The sequence below is a fragment of the Vigna unguiculata genome, chromosome 6 (assembly GCF_037176805.1).
Source record: "Vigna unguiculata cultivar grain cowpea cultivar isolate G323 ecotype 2 chromosome 6, ASM3717680v1, whole genome shotgun sequence".
In the NCBI taxonomy this organism is placed as follows: domain Eukaryota; kingdom Viridiplantae; phylum Streptophyta; class Magnoliopsida; order Fabales; family Fabaceae; genus Vigna; species Vigna unguiculata.
The window spans coordinates 28,933,990-28,956,204 of NC_140797.1; the positions used below are offsets into that span (position 1 = coordinate 28,933,990).

General features: G+C 28.8%; 5 protein-coding genes across 5 annotated transcripts; all 5 read right to left on the reverse strand.

The window, feature by feature from the left end:
• Positions 1-2,283: 2,283 nt before the first annotated feature.
• LOC146885737 (non-specific lipid-transfer protein D, cotyledon-specific isoform-like) lies at positions 2,284-2,637 on the reverse strand. Its single transcript, XM_085675071.1, has one exon. The coding sequence runs from the start codon at positions 2,635-2,637 to the stop codon at positions 2,284-2,286; it is 354 nt and encodes a 117-aa protein (XP_085531197.1).
• Positions 2,638-10,234: 7,597 nt separating this feature from the next.
• On the reverse strand, positions 10,235-10,588 carry LOC146885738 (non-specific lipid-transfer protein D, cotyledon-specific isoform-like). The gene has a single exon (XM_085675072.1). The coding sequence runs from the start codon at positions 10,586-10,588 to the stop codon at positions 10,235-10,237; it is 354 nt and encodes a 117-aa protein (XP_085531198.1).
• A 3,982-nt stretch (positions 10,589-14,570) lies between these two features.
• Positions 14,571-14,924, reverse strand: LOC114188437 (non-specific lipid-transfer protein D, cotyledon-specific isoform-like). Its single transcript, XM_028077019.2, has one exon. It carries the CDS (start codon positions 14,922-14,924, stop codon positions 14,571-14,573), a length of 354 nt encoding a protein of 117 aa, XP_027932820.2.
• A 2,293-nt stretch (positions 14,925-17,217) lies between these two features.
• LOC146885739 (non-specific lipid-transfer protein D, cotyledon-specific isoform-like) lies at positions 17,218-17,571 on the reverse strand. The gene has a single exon (XM_085675073.1). The coding sequence runs from the start codon at positions 17,569-17,571 to the stop codon at positions 17,218-17,220; it is 354 nt and encodes a 117-aa protein (XP_085531199.1).
• A 2,330-nt stretch (positions 17,572-19,901) lies between these two features.
• LOC146885740 (non-specific lipid-transfer protein D, cotyledon-specific isoform-like) lies at positions 19,902-20,255 on the reverse strand. The gene has a single exon (XM_085675074.1). It carries the CDS (start codon positions 20,253-20,255, stop codon positions 19,902-19,904), a length of 354 nt encoding a protein of 117 aa, XP_085531200.1.
• Positions 20,256-22,215: the final 1,960 nt, after the last annotated feature.

The window sequence follows — 22,215 nt, forward strand, 5'->3', positions numbered from 1 at the left end:
CTTTTGTTTTGATTATCTCTGCTTTCTTTGTTTCACTCTTATCAACTTGTGTGATTATCATTCTTAGTATGCCATTACTTATATAGACTTCATACTAAGCTTGAAATAATTCAAATCATTTTTGGCCTATTTTATCACTTTTTTTCTTTTCCGTTAGAACCATACTATAGTTTAGTCAAACTTTAGAAACTTACAAATAATATCTGTGTTTCCTTTGCATTTAAACTTATTAATACATTAATTAGTTACTGCTTTAAAAATATTTTGGTCTAGGTTTGTTTCAGAAGTTTTAGTGAAATATGACATACAATGTATTTTAATTAATTTATATTCTTGTTTGTTATTTAATATAACTATTTATATATTTTAAAAATCTTAAAATTAAATTAAATAACATATATGAAAACCATGCCGAATATAATTATTGACATTGAAGTTGGTCAAAATCATTTTAAACATAGAGTCATTCTTATTCAAATAATATAATTGAATTTTATTTGTATTTAATAAGTAAATTATAAGGACTCAGACATGGATAAATCAAGTCATTTTTTTCAACCATAAAAACATATCTAATTAAGTATTAAATAATAAGATGACGACTAATAAAAATGGAGTTGACTCCAACGTCAAATTAAACTAAACGTAATATAATTTACTCAACGGTAATTTTATATAATTATATAATTTATATATTTATTTTTATTTTTATTAATGTTAATTAAGTTGACTTTTATTTATAATTTATAATTTATTTGACGTATTTGTTAAGGTTAATATTTGATTAATTAATTTCATTTTATTAATATTATATTTATTTAAATTAATGTAGTTAATCCTGATATTATTTAATTTAAAGAATATAATTTTTCCACATAATTATATATATATATATATATATATATATGTATATTTCGTTTAACTAAACTAACATTAATTTTATAATTCATGTAAATCTACTGCCTTCTTTGACCATAAGTAATTCTTTTAAAGTTTAAAACGTCATAAAAAAATATTGTTAATGCACAGGCTCAATTTAGATCCTAAGGAGAACTCGAGATTTACATATTTCCTTATGTTTGGGTGAAGTATTTCAACAATGCTGAGAAATTGAACTACATTATATTTTAATTGCTAGCAATTAAATTCTCTTCATTTTCTAAATAACTTGTTCGGATAAAGAAATTAAAATACCTTACATTTCAATTTTATTTTGGATAAAATAATTGAATTTCTTGTGAAATAAATTTTCTTCTATCAATATTTATTTTAGGCTTAATTATGTTTTGAGTTCATGATAAATATGAAAACGGTTCGGTCAGACTTGTCAGGTAAATGGGTGGGTCGGGTCATTGGGCTTGCCAACATGTCTGGGTCGTCAGGCTTGCCCAACACCCCTAGGTTATATGGACCGCCAAACCCGTGTGGGTCACCGAGCTCGCCTGCTTTGCTTGGGCCATCGGACCTGCTGACCCGTCTTGTTTTTCAAGTCGGTTTAACCTGTCTCTGTCTTCGAGCCCACCTGACTCAAGTGGGTCGTTACTCCTCATTGTTTATAGTACTCTTGCCTAACTCATTCAATACAATATGAACCTATGTATTTTCCTGTTCGAAGCATTCTCTTCACCAATCTAATTTCCATTCCCAAGACCCATTGTTGCAAAAATCCACTTCCCCTATTGTTGAATCCATGGAAAGGGAATTCGCATCTAGTTTGGGATACTTTTCTGGAATAGAGACCTCATTGACCCACATTCCCAAAACAAGATCCTATTTCCTCTCCTCCTAAAGCAAGAAACATTAATTTCAAACCAATTTTCTCGGTATCCCTTCCCACATATTTTCTTTCAACCTTTTCATCACAAGAAATCATAACCACTTTTACTTGTAGATTTTAAGTTTCTCCAAGAATCATAGTTTGACCCCACGATATCTTTCCAAACTATGTTTATCCTTTTCAGTCGCCACTTCCATTTTTCTAATGTACTCAAAGTTCATGTACTTAATCTCCTTTATAATCATTAAATTGAATATTCATTTGTTGTTTCGTTATTTATCTTTCAAAACACATGATTAGTTTCATCACGTAGTCACACAAATACACTTAAGATTCATACATACATACAAAAGGAAAAATTTATGTCTTTATATAGATGTAATCACCAACAATAGTCATTACAAATAGTTGATACATCCTTTCATAACATTTATTTGTTTTACATGCATCACCATATATCCTTACAAGTGTTGTCAATGTATGGTTTTAGCAGTTGAAAAACTACTTTAACTATGTACACACTTTTCAATAGGATATGAAAGCTTAATCTTGCATGCTGTTGGGAGTTGTATGAATTTCTGAAAATGAAACCCTAAATTAGTTGTAGAGGCATTCAAACAAGTACAGAGGTTTTTTAAGGCTGCAGGATTGTTTCCTTTTGTAAGCTGTTGAGCAGCTCCAGCACAACAACTTAGAGTTGGAGTGGAAAATTCTTGACTAACCAAATAAGGCACACATGGAGCAAACAATGGCTTATACTCATCACATGTAACAGGCATTTGACCTTCACTCAATCTTGTTATGGCCAAACCATAAGCCATAACAAACATGACCAAAGCCAAAACCCTCTTCTCCACCATCTTTTCTATTGATTATGTATGCTTTCTTTGTTTTCACTCTTATCAACTTGTGTGATTATCATTCTTAGTATGCCATTACTTATATAGACTTCTTGAAATAATTCAAATCATTTTTGGCCTATTTTATCAACTTTTTTTCTTTTCCGTTGGAGTCATACTATAGTTTAGTCAAACTTTTGAAACTTACAAATAAAATAATATTTGTGTTTCCTTTGCATTTGAACTTATTAATACATTAATTAGTTACTACTTTAAAAATATTTTGGTCAAGGTTTGTTTCAGAAGTTTTAGTTAAATATTACATACAATGTATTTTAATTAATTTATATTCTTGTTTGTTATTTAATATAACTCTTTATATATTTTAAAAATCTTAAAATTAAATTAAATAACATATATGAAATCCATGCCAAATATAATCATTAACATTAAAGTTGGTCAAAATCATTTTAAACATAGAGTCATTCTTATTAAAATAGTATAATTGAATTTTATTTGTAATTAATAAGTAAATTATAAGGATTAAGACATGGATAAATCAAGTCATTTTTTTCAACTATAAAAGCATATCTAATTAAGTATTAAATAATAAGATGACAACTAATAAAAATGGAGTTGACTCCAACCTCAAATTAAACTAAACAAAATTATTATAATTTACTAAACGGTAATTTTATATAATTATATAATTTAGATATTTATATTTATTTTGATTAATATTAATTAAGTTGACTTATATTTTTAATTTATAATTTATTTGACGTATTTGCTAAGGTTAATATTAGATTAATTAATTTTATTTTTTAATATTATATTTATTAAAATTAATGTAGTTAATCCTAATACTATTTAATTTAAAGAATATAATTTTTCAACATAATTATATATATATATATATATAAATATATATATATATATATATATATATATATATATATATATATATATATATTACTTTGAACTAAAGTAACATTAATTTTATAATTCATGTAAATCTACTGCCTTCTTTGACCATAAGTAATTCTTTTAAAGTTTAAAACATCATAAATAAATATTGTTAATGCACAGGCTCAATTTAGATCCTAAGGAGAACTCGAGATTTACATATTTCCTTATGTTTGGGTGAAGTATTTCAACAATGCTGAGAAATTGAAATACATTATATTTTAATTGCTTGCAATTAAATTCTCTTCATTTTCTAAATAACTTGTTCGGATAAAGAAATTAAAATACCTTACATTTCAATTTTATTTTGGATAAAATAATTGAATTTCTTGTGAAATAAATTTTATTCTATCAATATTTATTTTAGGCTTAATTATGTTTTGAGTTCATGATAAATTTGGAAACGGGTCGGTCAGACTTGTCGGGTCAATGGGTCGGTCGGGTCATTGGGCTTGCCACCATGTCTGGGTCGTCAGGCTTGCCCGACACCTCTAGGTTGTATGGACCGCCAAACCCGTGTGGGTCACCGAGCTCGCCTGTTTTGCTTGGGCCATCGGACCTGCTGCCCCGTCTTGGTTTTCAAGTCGGTTTAACCTGTCTCTGTCTTCGAGCCCACCTGACTCGTGTGGGTTGTCAATCCTCATTGTTTATTGTACTCTTGCCTAACTCATTGAATACAATATGAACCTATGATTTTTGCTGTTCAAAGCATTCTCTTCACCAATCTAATTTCCATTCCCAAGACCCATTGTTGCAAAAATCCACTTCCCCTATTGTTGAGTCCATGGAAAGGGAATTCGCATCTAGTTTGGGATACTTTTCTGGAATAGAGACCTCATTGACCCACATTCCCCAAACAAGATCCTATTTCCTCTCCTCCTAAACCAAGAAACATTAATTTCAAACCAATTTTCTCGGTATCCCTTCCCACATATTTTCTTTCAACCTTTTCATCACAAGAAATCATAATCACTTTTACTTGTAGATTTTAAGTTTCTCCAAGAATCATAGTTTGACTCCACGATATCTTTCCAAACTATGTTTATCTTTTTCAATCGCCACTTCCATTTTTCTAATGTACTCAAAGTTCATGTACTTAACCTCCTTTGTAATCATTAAATTGAATATTCATTTGTTGTTTCGTTATTTATCTTTTAAAACACATGATTAGTTTCATCACGTAGTCACACAAATACATTTAAGATTCATACATACATACAAAAGGAAAAATTTATGTCTTTATATAGATGTAATTACCAACAATAGTCATTACAAATAGTTGATACCTCTTTTGATAACATTTATTTGTTTTACATGCATCACCATATATCCTTACAAGTGTTGTGAATGTATGGTTTCAGCAGTTGAAAAACTACTTTAACTATGTACACACTTTTCAATAGAATATGAAAGCTTAATCTTGCATGTTGTTGGGAGTTGTATGAATTTATGAAAATGAAACCCTAAATTAGCTGTAGAGGCATCCAAACAAGTACAGAGGTTTTTTAAGGCTGCAGGATTGTTTCCTTTTGTAAGCTGTTGAGCAGCTCCAGCACAACAACTTGGAGTTGGAGTGGAAAATTCTTGACTAACCAAATAAGGCACACATGGAGCAAACAATGGCTTATACTCATCACATGTAGCAGGCATTTGACCTTCACTCAATCTTGTTATGGCCAAACCATAAGCCATAACAAACATGACCAAAGCCAAAACCCTCTTCTCCACCATCTTTTCTATTGATTATGTATGCTTTCTTTGTTTTCACTCTTATCAACTTGTGTGATTATCATTCTTAGTATGCCATTACTTATATAGACTTCATACTAAGCTTGAACTAATTCAAATCATTTTTGGCATATTTTATCACTTTTTTTTCTTTTCAGTTGTAGTAATACTATAGCTTAGTCAAACATTTGAAACTTACAAATAATGTTTGTCTTTCCTTTGCTTTTGAACTTATTAATACATTAATTAGTTACTGCTTTAAAAATATTTTGGTCAGGGTTTGTTTGAGAAGTTTGAGTGAAATATTACATACAATGTATTTTAATTAATTTATATTCTTGTTTGTTATTTAATATAACTGTTTATATATTTTAAAAATCTTAAAATTAAATTAAATAACATATATGAAATCCATGCCAAATATAATCATTGACATTGAAGTTGGTCAAAATCATTTTAAACATAGAGTCCTTCTTATTAAAATAATATAATTGAATTTTATTTGTAATTAATAAGTAAATTATAAGAACTCATACATGGATAAATCAAGTCATTTTTTTCAAGTGTAAAAACATATCTAATTAAATATTAAATAATAGGATGACGACTAATAAAAATGGTGTTGACTCCAACGTCAAATTAAACTAAACAAAATTAATATAATTTACTCGATGGTAATTTTATTTAATTATATAATTTATATATTTATATTTATTTTGATTAATGTTAATTAAGTTGACTTTTATTTATAATTTATAATTTATTTGACGTATTTGTTAAGGTTAATATTAGATTAATTAATTTTATTTTTTAATATTATATTTATTTAAATTAATGTAGTTAATCCTGATATTATTTAATTGAAAGAATATAATTTTTCCACATAATTATATATATATATATATATATATATATATATATATATTACGTTTAACTAAACTAACATTAATTTTATAATTAATGTAAATCTACTGCCTTCTTTGACCATAAGTAATTCTTTTAAAGTTTAAAACATCATAAAAAAATATTGTTAATGCACAGACTCAATTTAGATCCTAAGAAGAACTCGAGATTTACATATTTCCTTATGTTTGGGTGAAGTATTTCAACAATGCTGAGAAATTGAAATACATTATATTTGAATTGCTTGCAATTAACTTCTCCTCATTTTCTAAATGACTTGTTCGGATAAAGAAATTAAAATACCTTACATTTCAATTTTATTTTGGATACAATCATTGAATTTCTTGTGAAATAAATTTTATTCTATCAATATTTATTTTAGGCTTAATTATGTGTTGAGTTCATGATAAATATGGAAACGGGTCGGTCAGACTTGTCGGGTCAATGGGTCGGTCGGGTCGTTGGGGTTGCCCAACATGTCTGGGTCGTCAGGCTTGCCCGACACCTCTAGGTTGTATGGACCGCCAAACCCGTGTGGGGCACCGAGCTCGCCCGTGACCTGCTGACCCGTCTTGGTTTCCAAGTCGGTTTAACCTGTCTCTGTCTTCGAGCCCACCTGACTCGTGTGGGTCGTCAGTCCTCATTGTTTATTGTACTCTTGCCTAACTCATTCAATACAATATGAACCTATGATTTTTCCTGTTCGAAGCATTCTCTTCACTAATCTAATTTCCATTCCCAAGACCCATTGTTGCAAAAATCCACTTCCGCTATTGTTGAATCCATGGAAAGGGAATTCACATCTAGTTTGGGATACTTTTCTGGAATAGAGACCTCATTGACCCACATTCCCAAAACAAGATCCTATTTCCTCTCATCCTAAACCAAGAAACATTAATTTCAAACCAATTTTCTCGGTATCCCTTCCCACATGTTTTCCTTAAATCTTTTCATCACAAGAAATCATAATCACTTTTACTTGTAGATTTTAAGTTTCTCCAAGAATCATAGTTTGACTCTGATAACTTTCCAAACTATGTTTATCTTTTTCAATCGCCACTTCCATTTTTCTAATGTACTCAAAGTTCATGTACCTAACCTCCTTTATAATCATTAAATTGAATATTCATTTGTTGTTTCGTTATTTATCTTTTAAAACACATGATTAGTTTCATCACGTAGTCACACAAATACACTTAAGATTCATACATACATACAAAAGGAAAAATTTATGTCTTTATATAGATGTAATCACCAACAATAGTCATTACAAATAGTTGATACCTCTTTTCATAACATTTATTCGTTTTATATGCATCACCATATATCCTTACAAGTGTTGTGAATGTATGGTTTCAGCAGTTGAAAAACTACTTTAACTATGTACACACTTTTCAATAGAATATGAAAGCTTAATCTTGCATGCTGTTGGGAGTTGTATGAATTTATGAAAATGAAACCCTAAATTAGCTGTAGAGGCATCCAAACAAGTACAGAGGTTTTTTAAGGCTGCAGGATTGTTTCCTTTTGTAAGCTGTTGAGCAGCTCCAGCACAACAACTTGGAGTTGGAGTGGAAAATTCTTGACTAACCAAATAAGGCACACATGGAGCAAACAATGGCTTATACTCATCACATGTAGCATGCATTTGACCTTCACTCAATCTTGTTATCGCCAAACCATAAGCCATAACAAACATGACCAAAGCCAAAACCCTCTTCTCCACCATCTTTTCTATTGATTATGTATGCTTTCTTTGTTTTCACTCTTATCAACTTGAGTGATTATCATTCTTAGTATGCCATTACTTATATAGACTTCATACTAAGCTTGAAATAATTCAAATCATTTTTGGCCTATTTTATCACTTTTTTTCTTTTCCGTTGGAGCCATACTATAGTTTAGTCAAACTTTAGAAACTTACAAATAATATCTGTGTTTCCTTTGGATTTAAACTTATTAATACATTAATTAGTTACTGCTTTAAGAATATTTTGGTCTAGGTTTTTTTCAGAAGTTTTAGTGAAATATTACATACAATGTATTTTAATTAATTTATATTCTTGTTTGTTATTTAATATAACTATTTATATATTTTAAAAATCTTAAAATTAAATTAAATAACATATATGAAAACCATGCCAAATATAATCATTGACATTGAAGTTGGTCAAAATCAGTTTATACATATAGTCATTCTTATTCAAATAATATAATCGAATTTTATTTGTAATTAATAAGTAAATTATAAGGACTCCGACATGAATAAATAAATTCATTTTTTTCAACTTTAAAAACATATCTAATTAAGTATTAAATAATAAGATGACGACTAATAAAAATGGAGTTGATTCCAACGTCAAATTAAACTAAACAAAATTAATATAATTTACTCAACGGTAATTTTATATAATTATATAATTTATATATTTATATTTATTTTGATTAATGTTAATTAAGTTGTCTTTTATTTATAATTTATAATTTATTTGACGTATTTGTTAAGGTTAATATTAGATTAATTAATTTTATTTTTTAATATTATATTTATTTAAATTAATGTAGTTAATCCTGATATTATTTAATTGAAAGAATATAATTTTTCAACATAATTATATATATATATATATATATATATATATATATATATCACTTTTAACTAAACTAACATTAATTTTATAATTGATTTAAATCTACTACCTTCTTTGACCATAAGTAATTCTTTTAAAGTTTAAAACATCATAAAAAAAATATTGTTAATGCACAGAGTCAATTTAGATCCTAAGAAGAACTCGAGATTTACATATTTCCTTATGTTTGGGTGAAGTATTTCAACAATGCTGAGAAATTGAAATACATTATATTTGAATTGCATGCAATTAAATTCTCTTCATTTTCTAAATAACTTGTTTGGATAAAGAAATTAAAATACCTTACATTTCAATTTTATTTTGGATAAAATAATTGAATTTCTTGTGAAATAAATTTTATTCTAGCAATATTTATTTTAGGCTTAATTATGTTTTCAGTTCATGATAAATTTGGAATCGGGTCGGTCAAACTTGTCGGGTCAATGGGTCGGTCGGGTCATTGGGCTTGCCAACATGTCTGGGTCGTCAGGCTTGCCCGACACCCCTAGGTGGTATGGACCACCAAACCCGTGTGGGTCACCGAGCTCGCCCGCTTTGCTTGGGCCATCGGACCTGCTGACCTGTCTTGGTTTTCAAGTCGGTTTAACCTGTCTCTGTCTTCGAGCCCACCTCACTCCTGTGGGTCGTCAGTCCTTATTGTTTATTGTACTCTTGCCTAACTCATTCAATACAATATGAACCTATGATTTTTCCTGTTCGAAGCATTCTCTTCACCAATCTAATTTCCATTCCCAAGACCCATTGTTGCAAAAATCCACTTCCCCTATTGTTGAATCCATGGAAAGGGAATTCACATCTAGTTTGGGATACTTTTTTGGAATAGAGACCTCATTGACCAACATTCCCAAAACAAGATCCTACTTCCTCTCCTCCTAAACCAAGAAACATTAATTTCAAACCAATTGTCTCGGTATCCCTTCCCACATGTTTTCCTTAAATCTTTTCATCACAAGAAATCATAATCACTTTTACTTGTAGATTTTAAGTTTCTCCAAGAATCATAGTTTGACTCCACGATATTTTTCCAAACTATGTTTATCTTTTTCAATCGCCACTTCCATTTTTCTAATGTACTCAAAGTTCATGTACTTAACCTCCTTTATAGTCATTAAATTGAATATTCATTTGTTGTTTCGTTATTTATCTTTTAAAACACATGATTAGTTTCATCACGTAGTCACACAAATACACTTAAGATTAATACATACATACAAAAGGAAAAATTTATGTCTTTATATAGATGTAATCACCAACAATAGTCATTACCAATAATTGATACCTCCTTTCATAACATTTATTTGTTTTACATGCATCACCATATATCCTTACAAGTGTTGTGAATGTTTGGTTTCAGCATTTGAAAAACTACTTTAACTATGTACAAACTTTTCAATAGAATATGAAAGCTTAATCTTGCATGCTGTTGGGAGTTGTATGAATTTATGAAAATGAAACCCTAAATTAGCTGTAGAGGCATCCAAACAAGTACAGAGGTTTTTTAAGGCTGCAGGATTGTTTCCTTTTGTAAGCTGTTGAGCAGCTCCAGCACAACAACTTGGAGTTGGAGTGGAAAATTCTTGACTAACCAAATATGGCACACATGGAGCAAACAATTGCTTATACTCATCACATGTAGCAGGCATTTGACCTTCACTCAATCTTGTTATGGCCAAACCATAAGCCATAACAAACATGACCAAAGCCAAAACCCTCTTCTCCACCATCTTTTCTATTGATTATGTATGCTTTCTTTGTTTTCACTCTTATCAACTTGTGTGATTATCATTCTTAGTATGCCATTACTTATATAGACTTCATACTAAGCTTGAAATAATTCAAATCATTTTTGGCCTATTTTATCAACTTTTTTTCATTTCCGTTGGAGTCATACTATAGTTTAGTCAAACTTTTGAAACTTACAAATAATATTTGTATTTCCTTTGCATTTGAACTTATTAATACATTAATTAGTTACTACTTTAAAAATATTTTGGTCAAGGTTTGTTTCAAAAGTTTTAGTTAAATATTACATACAATGTATTTTAATTAATTTATATTCTTGTTTGTTATTTAATATAACTGTTTATATACTTTAAAAATCTTAAAATTTAATTAAATAACATATATGAAATCCATGCCAAATATAATCATTAACATTGAAGTTGGTCAAAATCATTTTAAACATAGAGTCATTCTTATTAAAATAGGATAATTGAATTTTATTTGTAATTCATAAGTAAATTATAAGGATTCAGACATGGATAAATCAAGTCATTTTTTTTCAACTACAAAAACATATCTAATTAAGTATTAAATAATAAGATGACAACTAATAAAAATGGAATTGACTCCAACGTCAAATTAAACTAAACAAAATTATTATAATTTACTAACGGTAATTTTATATAATTATATAATTTAGATATTTATATTTACTTTGATTAATATTAATTAAGTTGACTTATATTTTTAATTTATAATTTATTTGACATATTTGTTGAGGTTAATATTAGATTAATTAATTTTATTTTTTAATATTATATTTATTTAAATTAATGTAGTTAATCCTAATACTATTTAATTTAAAGAATATAATTTTTCAACATAATTTTTTATATATATATATATATATATATATATATATATATATATATATTATTTTGCACTAAAAGTAACATTAATTTTATAATTCATGTAAATCTACTGCCTTCTTTGACCATAAGTAATTCTTTTAAAAGTTAAAACATCATAAAAAAAATTTTATTAATGCACAGGCTCAATTTAGATCATAAGGAGAACTCGAGATTTACATATTTCCTTATGTTTGGGTGAAATATTTCAACAATGCTGAGAAATTGAAATACATTATATTTGAATTGATTGCAATTAAATTCTCTTCTTTTTCTAAATAACTTGTTCGGATAAAGAAATTAAAATACCTTACATTTCAATTTTATTTTGGATAAAATAATTGAATTTCTTGTGAAATAAATTTTATTCTATCAATATTTATTTTAGGCTTAATTATGTTTTGAGTTCATGATAAATTTGGAAACGGGTCGGTCAGACTTGTCGGGTCAATGGGTCGGTGGGGTCATTGAGCTTGCCAACATGTCTGGGTCGTCAGGCTTGCCCGACACCTCTAGGTTGTATGGACCGCCAAACCCGTGTGGGTCACCGAGCTCTCCTGTTTTGCTTGGGCCATCGGACCTGCTGACCCGTCTTGGTTTTCAAGTCGGTTTAACCTGTCTCTGTCTTCGAGTCCACCTGACTCGTGTGGGTCGTCAGTCCTCATTGTTTATTGTACTCCAGCCTAACTCATTCAATACAATATGAACCTATGATTTTTGATGTTCGAAGCATTCTCTTCACCAATCTAATTTCCATTCCCAAGACCCATTGTTGCAAAAATCCACTTCCCCTATTGTTGAATCCATGGAAAGGGAATTCGCATCTAGATTGGGATACTTTTCTGGAATAGAGACCTCATTGACCCACATTCCCCAAACAAGATCCTATTTCCTCTCCTCCTAAACCAAGAAACATTAATTTCAAACCAATTTTCTCGGTATCCCTTCCCACATATTTTCTTTCAACCTTTTCATCACAAGAAATCATAATCACATGTAGCAGGCATTTGACCTTCACTCTTTCTTTGTTATGGCCAAACCATAAGCCATAACAAACAGAAGTTTTAGTGAAATATTACATACAATGTATTTTAATTAATTTATATTCTTGTTTGTTATTTAATATAACTCTTTATATATTTTAAAAATCTTAAAATTAAACTAAATAACATATATGAAATCCATGCCAAATATAATCATTAACATTGAAGTTGGTCAAAATCATTTTAAACATAGAGTCATTCTTATTAAAATAGTATAATTGAATTTTATTTGTAATTAATAAGTAAATTATAAGGATTAAGACATGGATAAATCAAGTCATTTTTTTGAACTATAAAAACATATCTAATTAAGTATTAAATAATAAGATGACAACTAATAAAAATGGAGTTGATTCCAACGTCAAATTAAACTAAACAAAATTATTATAATTTACTAAACGGTAATTTTATATAATTATATAATTTAGATATTTATATTTATTTTGATTAATATTAATTAAGTTGACTTATATTTTTAATTTATAATTTATTTGACGTATTTGTTAAGGTTAATATTAGGTTAATTAATTTTATTTTTTAATATTATATTTATTTAAATTAATGTAGTTAATCCTAATACTATTTAATTTAAAGAATATAATTTTTCAACATAATTTTATATATATATATATATATATATATATATATATATATATATATATATATATATATATATTACTTTGAAATAAAGTAACATTAATTTTATAATTCATGTAAATCTACTGCCTTCTTTGACCATAAGTAATTCTTTTAAAGTTTAAAACATCATAAAAAACATATTGTTAATGCACAGGCTCAATTTAGATCCTAAGGAGAACTCGAGGTTTACATATTTCATTATGTTTGGGTGAAGTATTTCAACAATGCTGAGAAATTGAAATACATTATATTTTAATTGCTTGCAATTAAATTCTCTTCATTTTCTAAATAACTTGTTCAGATAAAGAAATTAAAATACCTTACATTTCAATTTTATTTTGGATAAAATAATTGAATTTCTTGTGAAATAAATTTTATTCTATCAATATTTATTTTAGGCTTAATTATGTTTTGAGTTCATGATAAATTTGGAAACGGGTCGGTCAGACTTGTCGGGTCAATGGGTCGGTCGGGTCATTGTCTGGGTCGTCAGGCTTGCCCGACACCTCTAGGTTGTATGGACCGCCAAACCCGTGTGGGTCACCGAGCTCTCCTGTTTTGCTTGGGCCATCGGACCTGCTGACCCGTCTTGGTTTTCAAGTCGGTTTAACCTGTCTCTGTCTTCGAGTCCACCTGACTCGTGTGGGTCGTCAGTCCTGATTGTTTATTGTACTCCAGCCTAACTCATTCAATACAATATGAACCTATGATTTTTGATGTTCGAAGCATTCTCTTCACCAATCTAATTTCCATTCCCAAGACCCATTGTTGCAAAAATCCACTTCCCCTATTGTTGAATCCATGGAAAGGGAATTCGCATCTAGATTGGGATACTTTTCTGGAATAGAGACCTCATTGACCCACATTCCCCAAACAAGATCCTATTTCCTCTCCTCCTAAACCAAGAAACATTAATTTCAAACCAATTTTCTCGGTATCCCTTCCCACATATTTTCTTTCAACCTTTTCATCACAAGAAATCATAATCACTTTTACTTGTAGATTTTAAGTTTCTCCAAGAATCATAGTTGGACCCCACGATATCTTTCCAAACTATGTTTATCTTTTTCAATCGCCACTTCCATTTTTCTAATGTACTCAAAGTTCATGTACTTAACCTCCTTGATAATCATTAAATTGAATATTCATTTGTTGTTTCGTTATTTATCTTTTAAAACACATGATTAGTTTCATCACGTAGTCACACAAATACACTTAAGATTCATACATACATACAAAAGGAAAAATTTATGTCTTTATATAGATGTAATCACCAATAATAGTCATTACAAATAGTTGATACCTCCGTTCATAACATTTATTTGTTTTACATGCATCACCATATATCCTTACAAGTGTTGTGAATGTATGGTTTCAGCAGTTGAAAAACTACTTTAACTATGTACACACTTTTCAATAGAATATGAAAGCTTAATCTTGCATGCTGTTGGGAGTTGTATGAATTTCTGAAAATGAAACCCTAAATTAGCTGTAGAGGCATCCAAACAAGTACAGAGGTTTTTTAAGGCTGCAGGATTGTTTCCTTTTGTAAGCTGTTGAGCAGCTCCAGCACAACAACTTGGAGTTGGAGTGGAAAATTCTTGACTAACCAAATAAGGCACACATGGAGCAAACAATGGCTTATACTCATCACATGTAGCAGGCATTTGACCTTCACTCAATCTTGTTATGGCCAAACCATAAGCCATAACAAACATGGCCAAAGCCAAAGCCCTCTTCTCCACCATCTTTTGTTTTGATTATCTCTGCTTTCTTTGTTTCACTCTTATCAACTTGTGTGATTATCATTCTTAGTATGCCATTACTTATATAGACTTCATACTAAGCTTGAAATAATTCAAATCATTTTTGGCCTATTTTATCACTTTTTTTCTTTTCCGTTAGAACCATACTATAGTTTAGTCAAACTTTAGAAACTTACAAATAATATCTGTGTTTCCTTTGCATTTAAACTTATTAATACATTAATTAGTTACTGCTTTAAAAATATTTTGGTCTAGGTTTGTTTCAGAAGTTTTAGTGAAATATGACATACAATGTATTTTAATTAATTTATATTCTTGTTTGTTATTTAATATAACTATTTATATATTTTAGAAATCTTAAAATTAAATTAAATAACATATATGAAAACCATGCCGAATATAATTATTGACATTGAAGTTGGTCAAAATCATTTTAAACATAGAGTCATTCTTATTCAAATAATATAATTGAATTTTATTTGTATTTAATAAGTAAATTATAAGGACTCAGACATGGATAAATCAAGTCATTTTTTTCAACCATAAAAACATATCTAATTAAGTATTAAATAATAAGATGACGACTAATAAAAATGGAGTTGACTCCAACGTCAAATTAAACTAAACGTAATATAATTTACTCAACGGTAATTTTATATAATTATATAATTTATATATTTATTTTTATTTTTATTAATGTTAATTAAGTTGACTTTTATTTATAATTTATAATTTATTTGACGTATTTGTTAAGGTTAATATTTGATTAATTAATTTCATTTTATTAATATTATATTTATTTAAATTAATGTAGTTAATCCTGATATTATTTAATTTAAAGAATATAATTTTTCCACATAATTATATATATATATATATATATATATATATATATATATGTATATTTCGTTTAACTAAACTAACATTAATTTTATAATTCATGTAAATCTACTGCCTTCTTTGACCATAAGTAATTCTTTTAAAGTTTAAAACGTCATAAAAAAATATTGTTAATGCACAGGCTCAATTTAGATCCTAAGGAGAACTCGAGATTTACATATTTCCTTATGTTTGGGTGAAGTATTTCAACAATGCTGAGAAATTGAACTACATTATATTTTAATTGCTAGCAATTAAATTCTCTTCATTTTCTAAATAACTTGTTCGGATAAAGAAATTAAAATACCTTACATTTCAATTTTATTTTGGATAAAATAATTGAATTTCTTGTGAAATAAATTTTCTTCTATCAATATTTATTTTAGGCTTAATTATGTTTTGAGTTCATGATAAATATGAAAACGGTTCGGTCAGACTTGTCAGGTAAATGGGTGGGTCGGGTCATTGGGCTTGCCAACATGTCTGGGTCGTCAGGCTTGCCCAACACCCCTAGGTTATATGGACCGCCAAACCCGTGTGGGTCACCGAGCTCGCCTGCTTTGCTTGGGCCATCGGACCTGCTGACCCGTCTTGTTTTTCAAGTCGGTTTAACCTGTCTCTGTCTTCGAGCCCACCTGACTCAAGTGGGTCGTTACTCCTCATTGTTTATAGTACTCTTGCCTAACTCATTCAATACAATATGAACCTATGTATTTTCCTGTTCGAAGCATTCTCTTCACCAATCTAATTTCCATTCCCAAGACCCATTGTTGCAAAAATCCACTTCCCCTATTGTTGAATCCATGGAAAGGGAATTCGCATCTAGTTTGGGATACTTTTCTGGAATAGAGACCTCATTGACCCACATTCCCAAAACAAGATCCTATTTCCTCTCCTCCTAAAGCAAGAAACATTAATTTCAAACCAATTTTCTCGGTATCCCTTCCCACATATTTTCTTTCAACCTTTTCATCACAAGAAATCATAACCACTTTTACTTGTAGATTTTAAGTTTCTCCAAGAATCATAGTTTGACCCCACGATATCTTTCCAAACTATGTTTATCCTTTTCAGTCGCCACTTCCATTTTTCTAATGTACTCAAAGTTCATGTACTTAACCTCCTTTATAATCATTAAATTGAATATTCATTTGTTGTTTCGTTATTTATCTTTCAAAACACATGATTAGTTTCATCACGTAGTCACACAAATACACTTAAGATTCATACATACATACAAAAGGAAAAATTTATGTCTTTATATAGATGTAATCACCAACAATAGTCATTACAAATAGTTGATACATCCTTTCATAACATTTATTTGTTTTACATGCATCACCATATATCCTTACAAGTGTTGTCAATGTATGGTTTTAGCAGTTGAAAAACTACTTTAACTATGTACACACTTTTCAATAGGATATGAAAGCTTAATCTTGCATGCTGTTGGGAGTTGTATGAATTTCTGAAAATGAAACCCTAAATTAGTTGTAGAGGCATTCAAACAAGTACAGAGGTTTTTTAAGGCTGCAGGATTGTTTCCTTTTGTAAGCTGTTGAGCAGCTCCAGCACAACAACTTAGAGTTGGAGTGGAAAATTCTTGACTAACCAAATAAGGCACACATGGAGCAAACAATGGCTTATACTCATCACATGTAACAGGCATTTGACCTTCACTCAATCTTGTTATGGCCAAACCATAAGCCATAACAAACATGACCAAAGCCAAAACCCTCTTCTCCACCATCTTTTCTATTGATTATGTATGCTTTCTTTGTTTTCACTCTTATCAACTTGTGTGATTATCATTCTTAGTATGCCATTACTTATATAGACTTCTTGAAATAATTCAAATCATTTTTGGCCTATTTTATCAACTTTTTTTCTTTTCCGTTGGAGTCATACTATAGTTTAGTCAAACTTTTGAAACTTACAAATAAAATAATATTTGTGTTTCCTTTGCATTTGAACTTATTAATACATTAATTAGTTACTACTTTAAAAATATTTTGGTCAAGGTTTGTTTCAGAAGTTTTAGTTAAATATTACATACAATGTATTTTAATTAATTTATATTCTTGTTTGTTATTTAATATAACTCTTTATATATTTTAAAAATCTTAAAATTAAATTAAATAACATATATGAAATCCATGCCAAATATAATCATTAACATTAAAGTTGGTCAAAATCATTTTAAACATAGAGTCATTCTTATTAAAATAGTATAATTGAATTTTATTTGTAATTAATAAGTAAATTATAAGGATTAAGACATGGATAAATCAAGTCATTTTTTTCAACTATAAAAGCATATCTAATTAAGTATTAAATAATAAGATGACAACTAATAAAAATGGAGTTGACTCCAACCTCAAATTAAACTAAACAAAATTATTATAATTTACTAAACGGTAATTTTATATAATTATATAATTTAGATATTTATATTTATTTTGATTAATATTAATTAAGTTGACTTATATTTTTAATTTATAATTTATTTGACGTATTTGCTAAGGTTAATATTAGATTAATTAATTTTATTTTTTAATATTATATTTATTAAAATTAATGTAGTTAATCCTAATACTATTTAATTTAAAGAATATAATTTTTCAACATAATTATATATATATATATATATAAATATATATATATATATATATATATATATATATATATATATATATATATATATATATATTACTTTGAACTAAAGTAACATTAATTTTATAATTCATGTAAATCTACTGCCTTCTTTGACCATAAGTAATTCTTTTAAAGTTTAAAACATCATAAATAAATATTGTTAATGCACAGGCTCAATTTAGATCCTAAGGAGAACTCGAGATTTACATATTTCCTTATGTTTGGGTGAAGTATTTCAACAATGCTGAGAAATTGAAATACATTATATTTTAATTGCTTGCAATTAAATTCTCTTCATTTTCTAAATAACTTGTTCGGATAAAGAAATTAAAATACCTTACATTTCAATTTTATTTTGGATAAAATAATTGAATTTCTTGTGAAATAAATTTTATTCTATCAATATTTATTTTAGGCTTAATTATGTTTTGAGTTCATGATAAATTTGGAAACGGGTCGGTCAGACTTGTCGGGTCAATGGGTCGGTCGGGTCATTGGGCTTGCCACCATGTCTGGGTCGTCAGGCTTGCCCGACACCTCTAGGTTGTATGGACCGCCAAACCCGTGTGGGTCACCGAGCTCGCCTGTTTTGCTTGGGCCATCGGACCTGCTGCCCCGTCTTGGTTTTCAAGTCGGTTTAACCTGTCTCTGTCTTCGAGCCCACCTGACTCGTGTGGGTTGTCAATCCTCATTGTTTATTGTACTCTTGCCTAACTCATTGAATACAATATGAACCTATGATTTTTGCTGTTCAAAGCATTCTCTTCACCAATCTAATTTCCATTCCCAAGACCCATTGTTGCAAAAATCCACTTCCCCTATTGTTGAGTCCATGGAAAGGGAATTCGCATCTAGTTTGGGATACTTTTCTGGAATAGAGACCTCATTGACCCACATTCCCCAAACAAGATCCTATTTCCTCTCCTCCTAAACCAAGAAACATTAATTTCAAACCAATTTTCTCGGTATCCCTTCCCACATATTTTCTTTCAACCTTTTCATCACAAGAAATCATAATCACTTTTACTTGTAGATTTTAAGTTTCTCCAAGAATCATAGTTTGACTCCACGATATCTTTCCAAACTATGTTTATCTTTTTCAATCGCCACTTCCATTTTTCTAATGTACTCAAAGTTCATGTACTTAACCTCCTTTGTAATCATTAAATTGAATATTCATTTGTTGTTTCGTTATTTATCTTTTAAAACACATGATTAGTTTCATCACGTAGTCACACAAATACATTTAAGATTCATACATACATACAAAAGGAAAAATTTATGTCTTTATATAGATGTAATTACCAACAATAGTCATTACAAATAGTTGATACCTCTTTTGATAACATTTATTTGTTTTACATGCATCACCATATATCCTTACAAGTGTTGTGAATGTATGGTTTCAGCAGTTGAAAAACTACTTTAACTATGTACACACTTTTCAATAGAATATGAAAGCTTAATCTTGCATGCTGTTGGGAGTTGTATGAATTTATGAAAATGAAACCCTAAATTAGCTGTAGAGGCATCCAAACAAGTACAGAGGTTTTTTAAGGCTGCAGGATTGTTTCCTTTTGTAAGCTGTTGAGCAGCTCCAGCACAACAACTTGGAGTTGGAGTGGAAAATTCTTGACTAACCAAATAAGGCACACATGGAGCAAACAATGGCTTATACTCATCACATGTAGCAGGCATTTGACCTTCACTCAATCTTGTTATGGCCAAACCATAAGCCATAACAAACATGACCAAAGCCAAAACCCTCTTCTCCACCATCTTTTCTATTGATTATGTATGCTTTCTTTGTTTTCACTCTTATCAACTTGTGTGATTATCATTCTTAGTATGCCATTACTTATATAGACTTCATACTAAGCTTGAACTAATTCAAATCATTTTTGGCATATTTTATCACTTTTTTTTCTTTTCAGTTGTAGTAATACTATAGTTTAGTCAAACATTTGAAACTTACAAATAATGTTTGTCTTTCCTTTGCTTTTGAACTTATTAATACATTAATTAGTTACTGCTTTAAAAATATTTTGGTCAGGGTTTGTTTGAGAAGTTTGAGTGAAATATTACATACAATGTATTTTAATTAATTTATATTCTTGTTTGTTATTTAATATAACTGTTTATATATTTTAAAAATCTTAAAATTAAATTAAATAACATATATGAAATCCATGCCAAATATAATCATTGACATTGAAGTTGGTCAAAATCATTTTAAACATAGAGTCCTTCTTATTAAAATAATATAATTGAATTTTATTTGTAATTAATAAGTAAATTATAAGAACTCATACATGGATAAATCAAGTCATTTTTTTCAAGTGTAAAAACATATCTAATTAAATATTAAATAATAGGATGACGACTAATAAAAATGGTGTTGACTCCAACGTCAAATTAAACTAAACAAAATTAATATAATTTACTCGATGGTAATTTTATTTAATTATATAATTTATATATTTATATTTATTTTGATTAATGTTAATTAAGTTGACTTTTATTTATAATTTATAATTTATTTGACGTATTTGTTAAGGTTAATATTAGATTAATTAATTTTATTTTTTAATATTATATTTATTTAAATTAATGTAGTTAATCCTGATATTATTTAATTGAAAGAATATAATTTTTCCACATAATTATATATATATATATATATATATATATATATATATATATATATATATATATATATATATATATTACGTTTAACTAAACTAACATTAATTTTATAATTAATGTAAATCTACTGCCTTCTTTGACCATAAGTAATTCTTTTAAAGTTTAAAACATCATAAAAAAAATATTGTTAATGCACAGACTCAATTTAGATCCTAAGAAGAACTCGAGATTTACATATTTCCTTATGTTTGGGTGAAGTATTTCAACAATGCTGAGAAATTGAAATACATTATATTTGAATTGCTTGCAATTAACTTCTCCTCATTTTCTAAATGACTTGTTCGGATAAAGAAATTAAAATACCTTACATTTCAATTTTATTTTGGATACAATCATTGAATTTCTTGTGAAATAAATTTTATTCTATCAATATTTATTTTAGGCTTAATTATGTGTTGAGTTCATGATAAATATGGAAACGGGTCGGTCAGACTTGTCGGGTCAATGGGTCGGTCGGGTCGTTGGGGTTGCCCAACATGTCTGGGTCGTCAGGCTTGCCCGACACCTCTAGGTTGTATGGACCGCCAAACCCGTGTGGGGCACCGAGCTCGCCCGTTTTGCTTGGGCCATCGGACCTGCTGACCCGTCTTGGTTTCCAAGTCGGTTTAACCTGTCTCTGTCTTCGAGCCCACCTGACTCGTGTGGGTCGTCAGTCCTCATTGTTTATTGTACTCTTGCCTAACTCATTCAATACAATATGAACCTATGATTTTTCCTGTTCGAAGCATTCTCTTCACTAATCTAATTTCCATTCCCAAGACCCATTGTTGCAAAAATCCACTTCCGCTATTGTTGAATCCATGGAAAGGGAATTCACATCTAGTTTGGGATACTTTTCTGGAATAGAGACCTCATTGACCCACATTCCCAAAACAAGATCCTATTTCCTCTCATCCTAAACCAAGAAACATTAATTTCAAACCAATTTTCTCGGTATCCCTTCCCACATGTTTTCCTTAAATCTTTTCATCACAAGAAATCATAATCACTTTTACTTGTAGATTTTAAGTTTCTCCAAGAATCATAGTTTGAC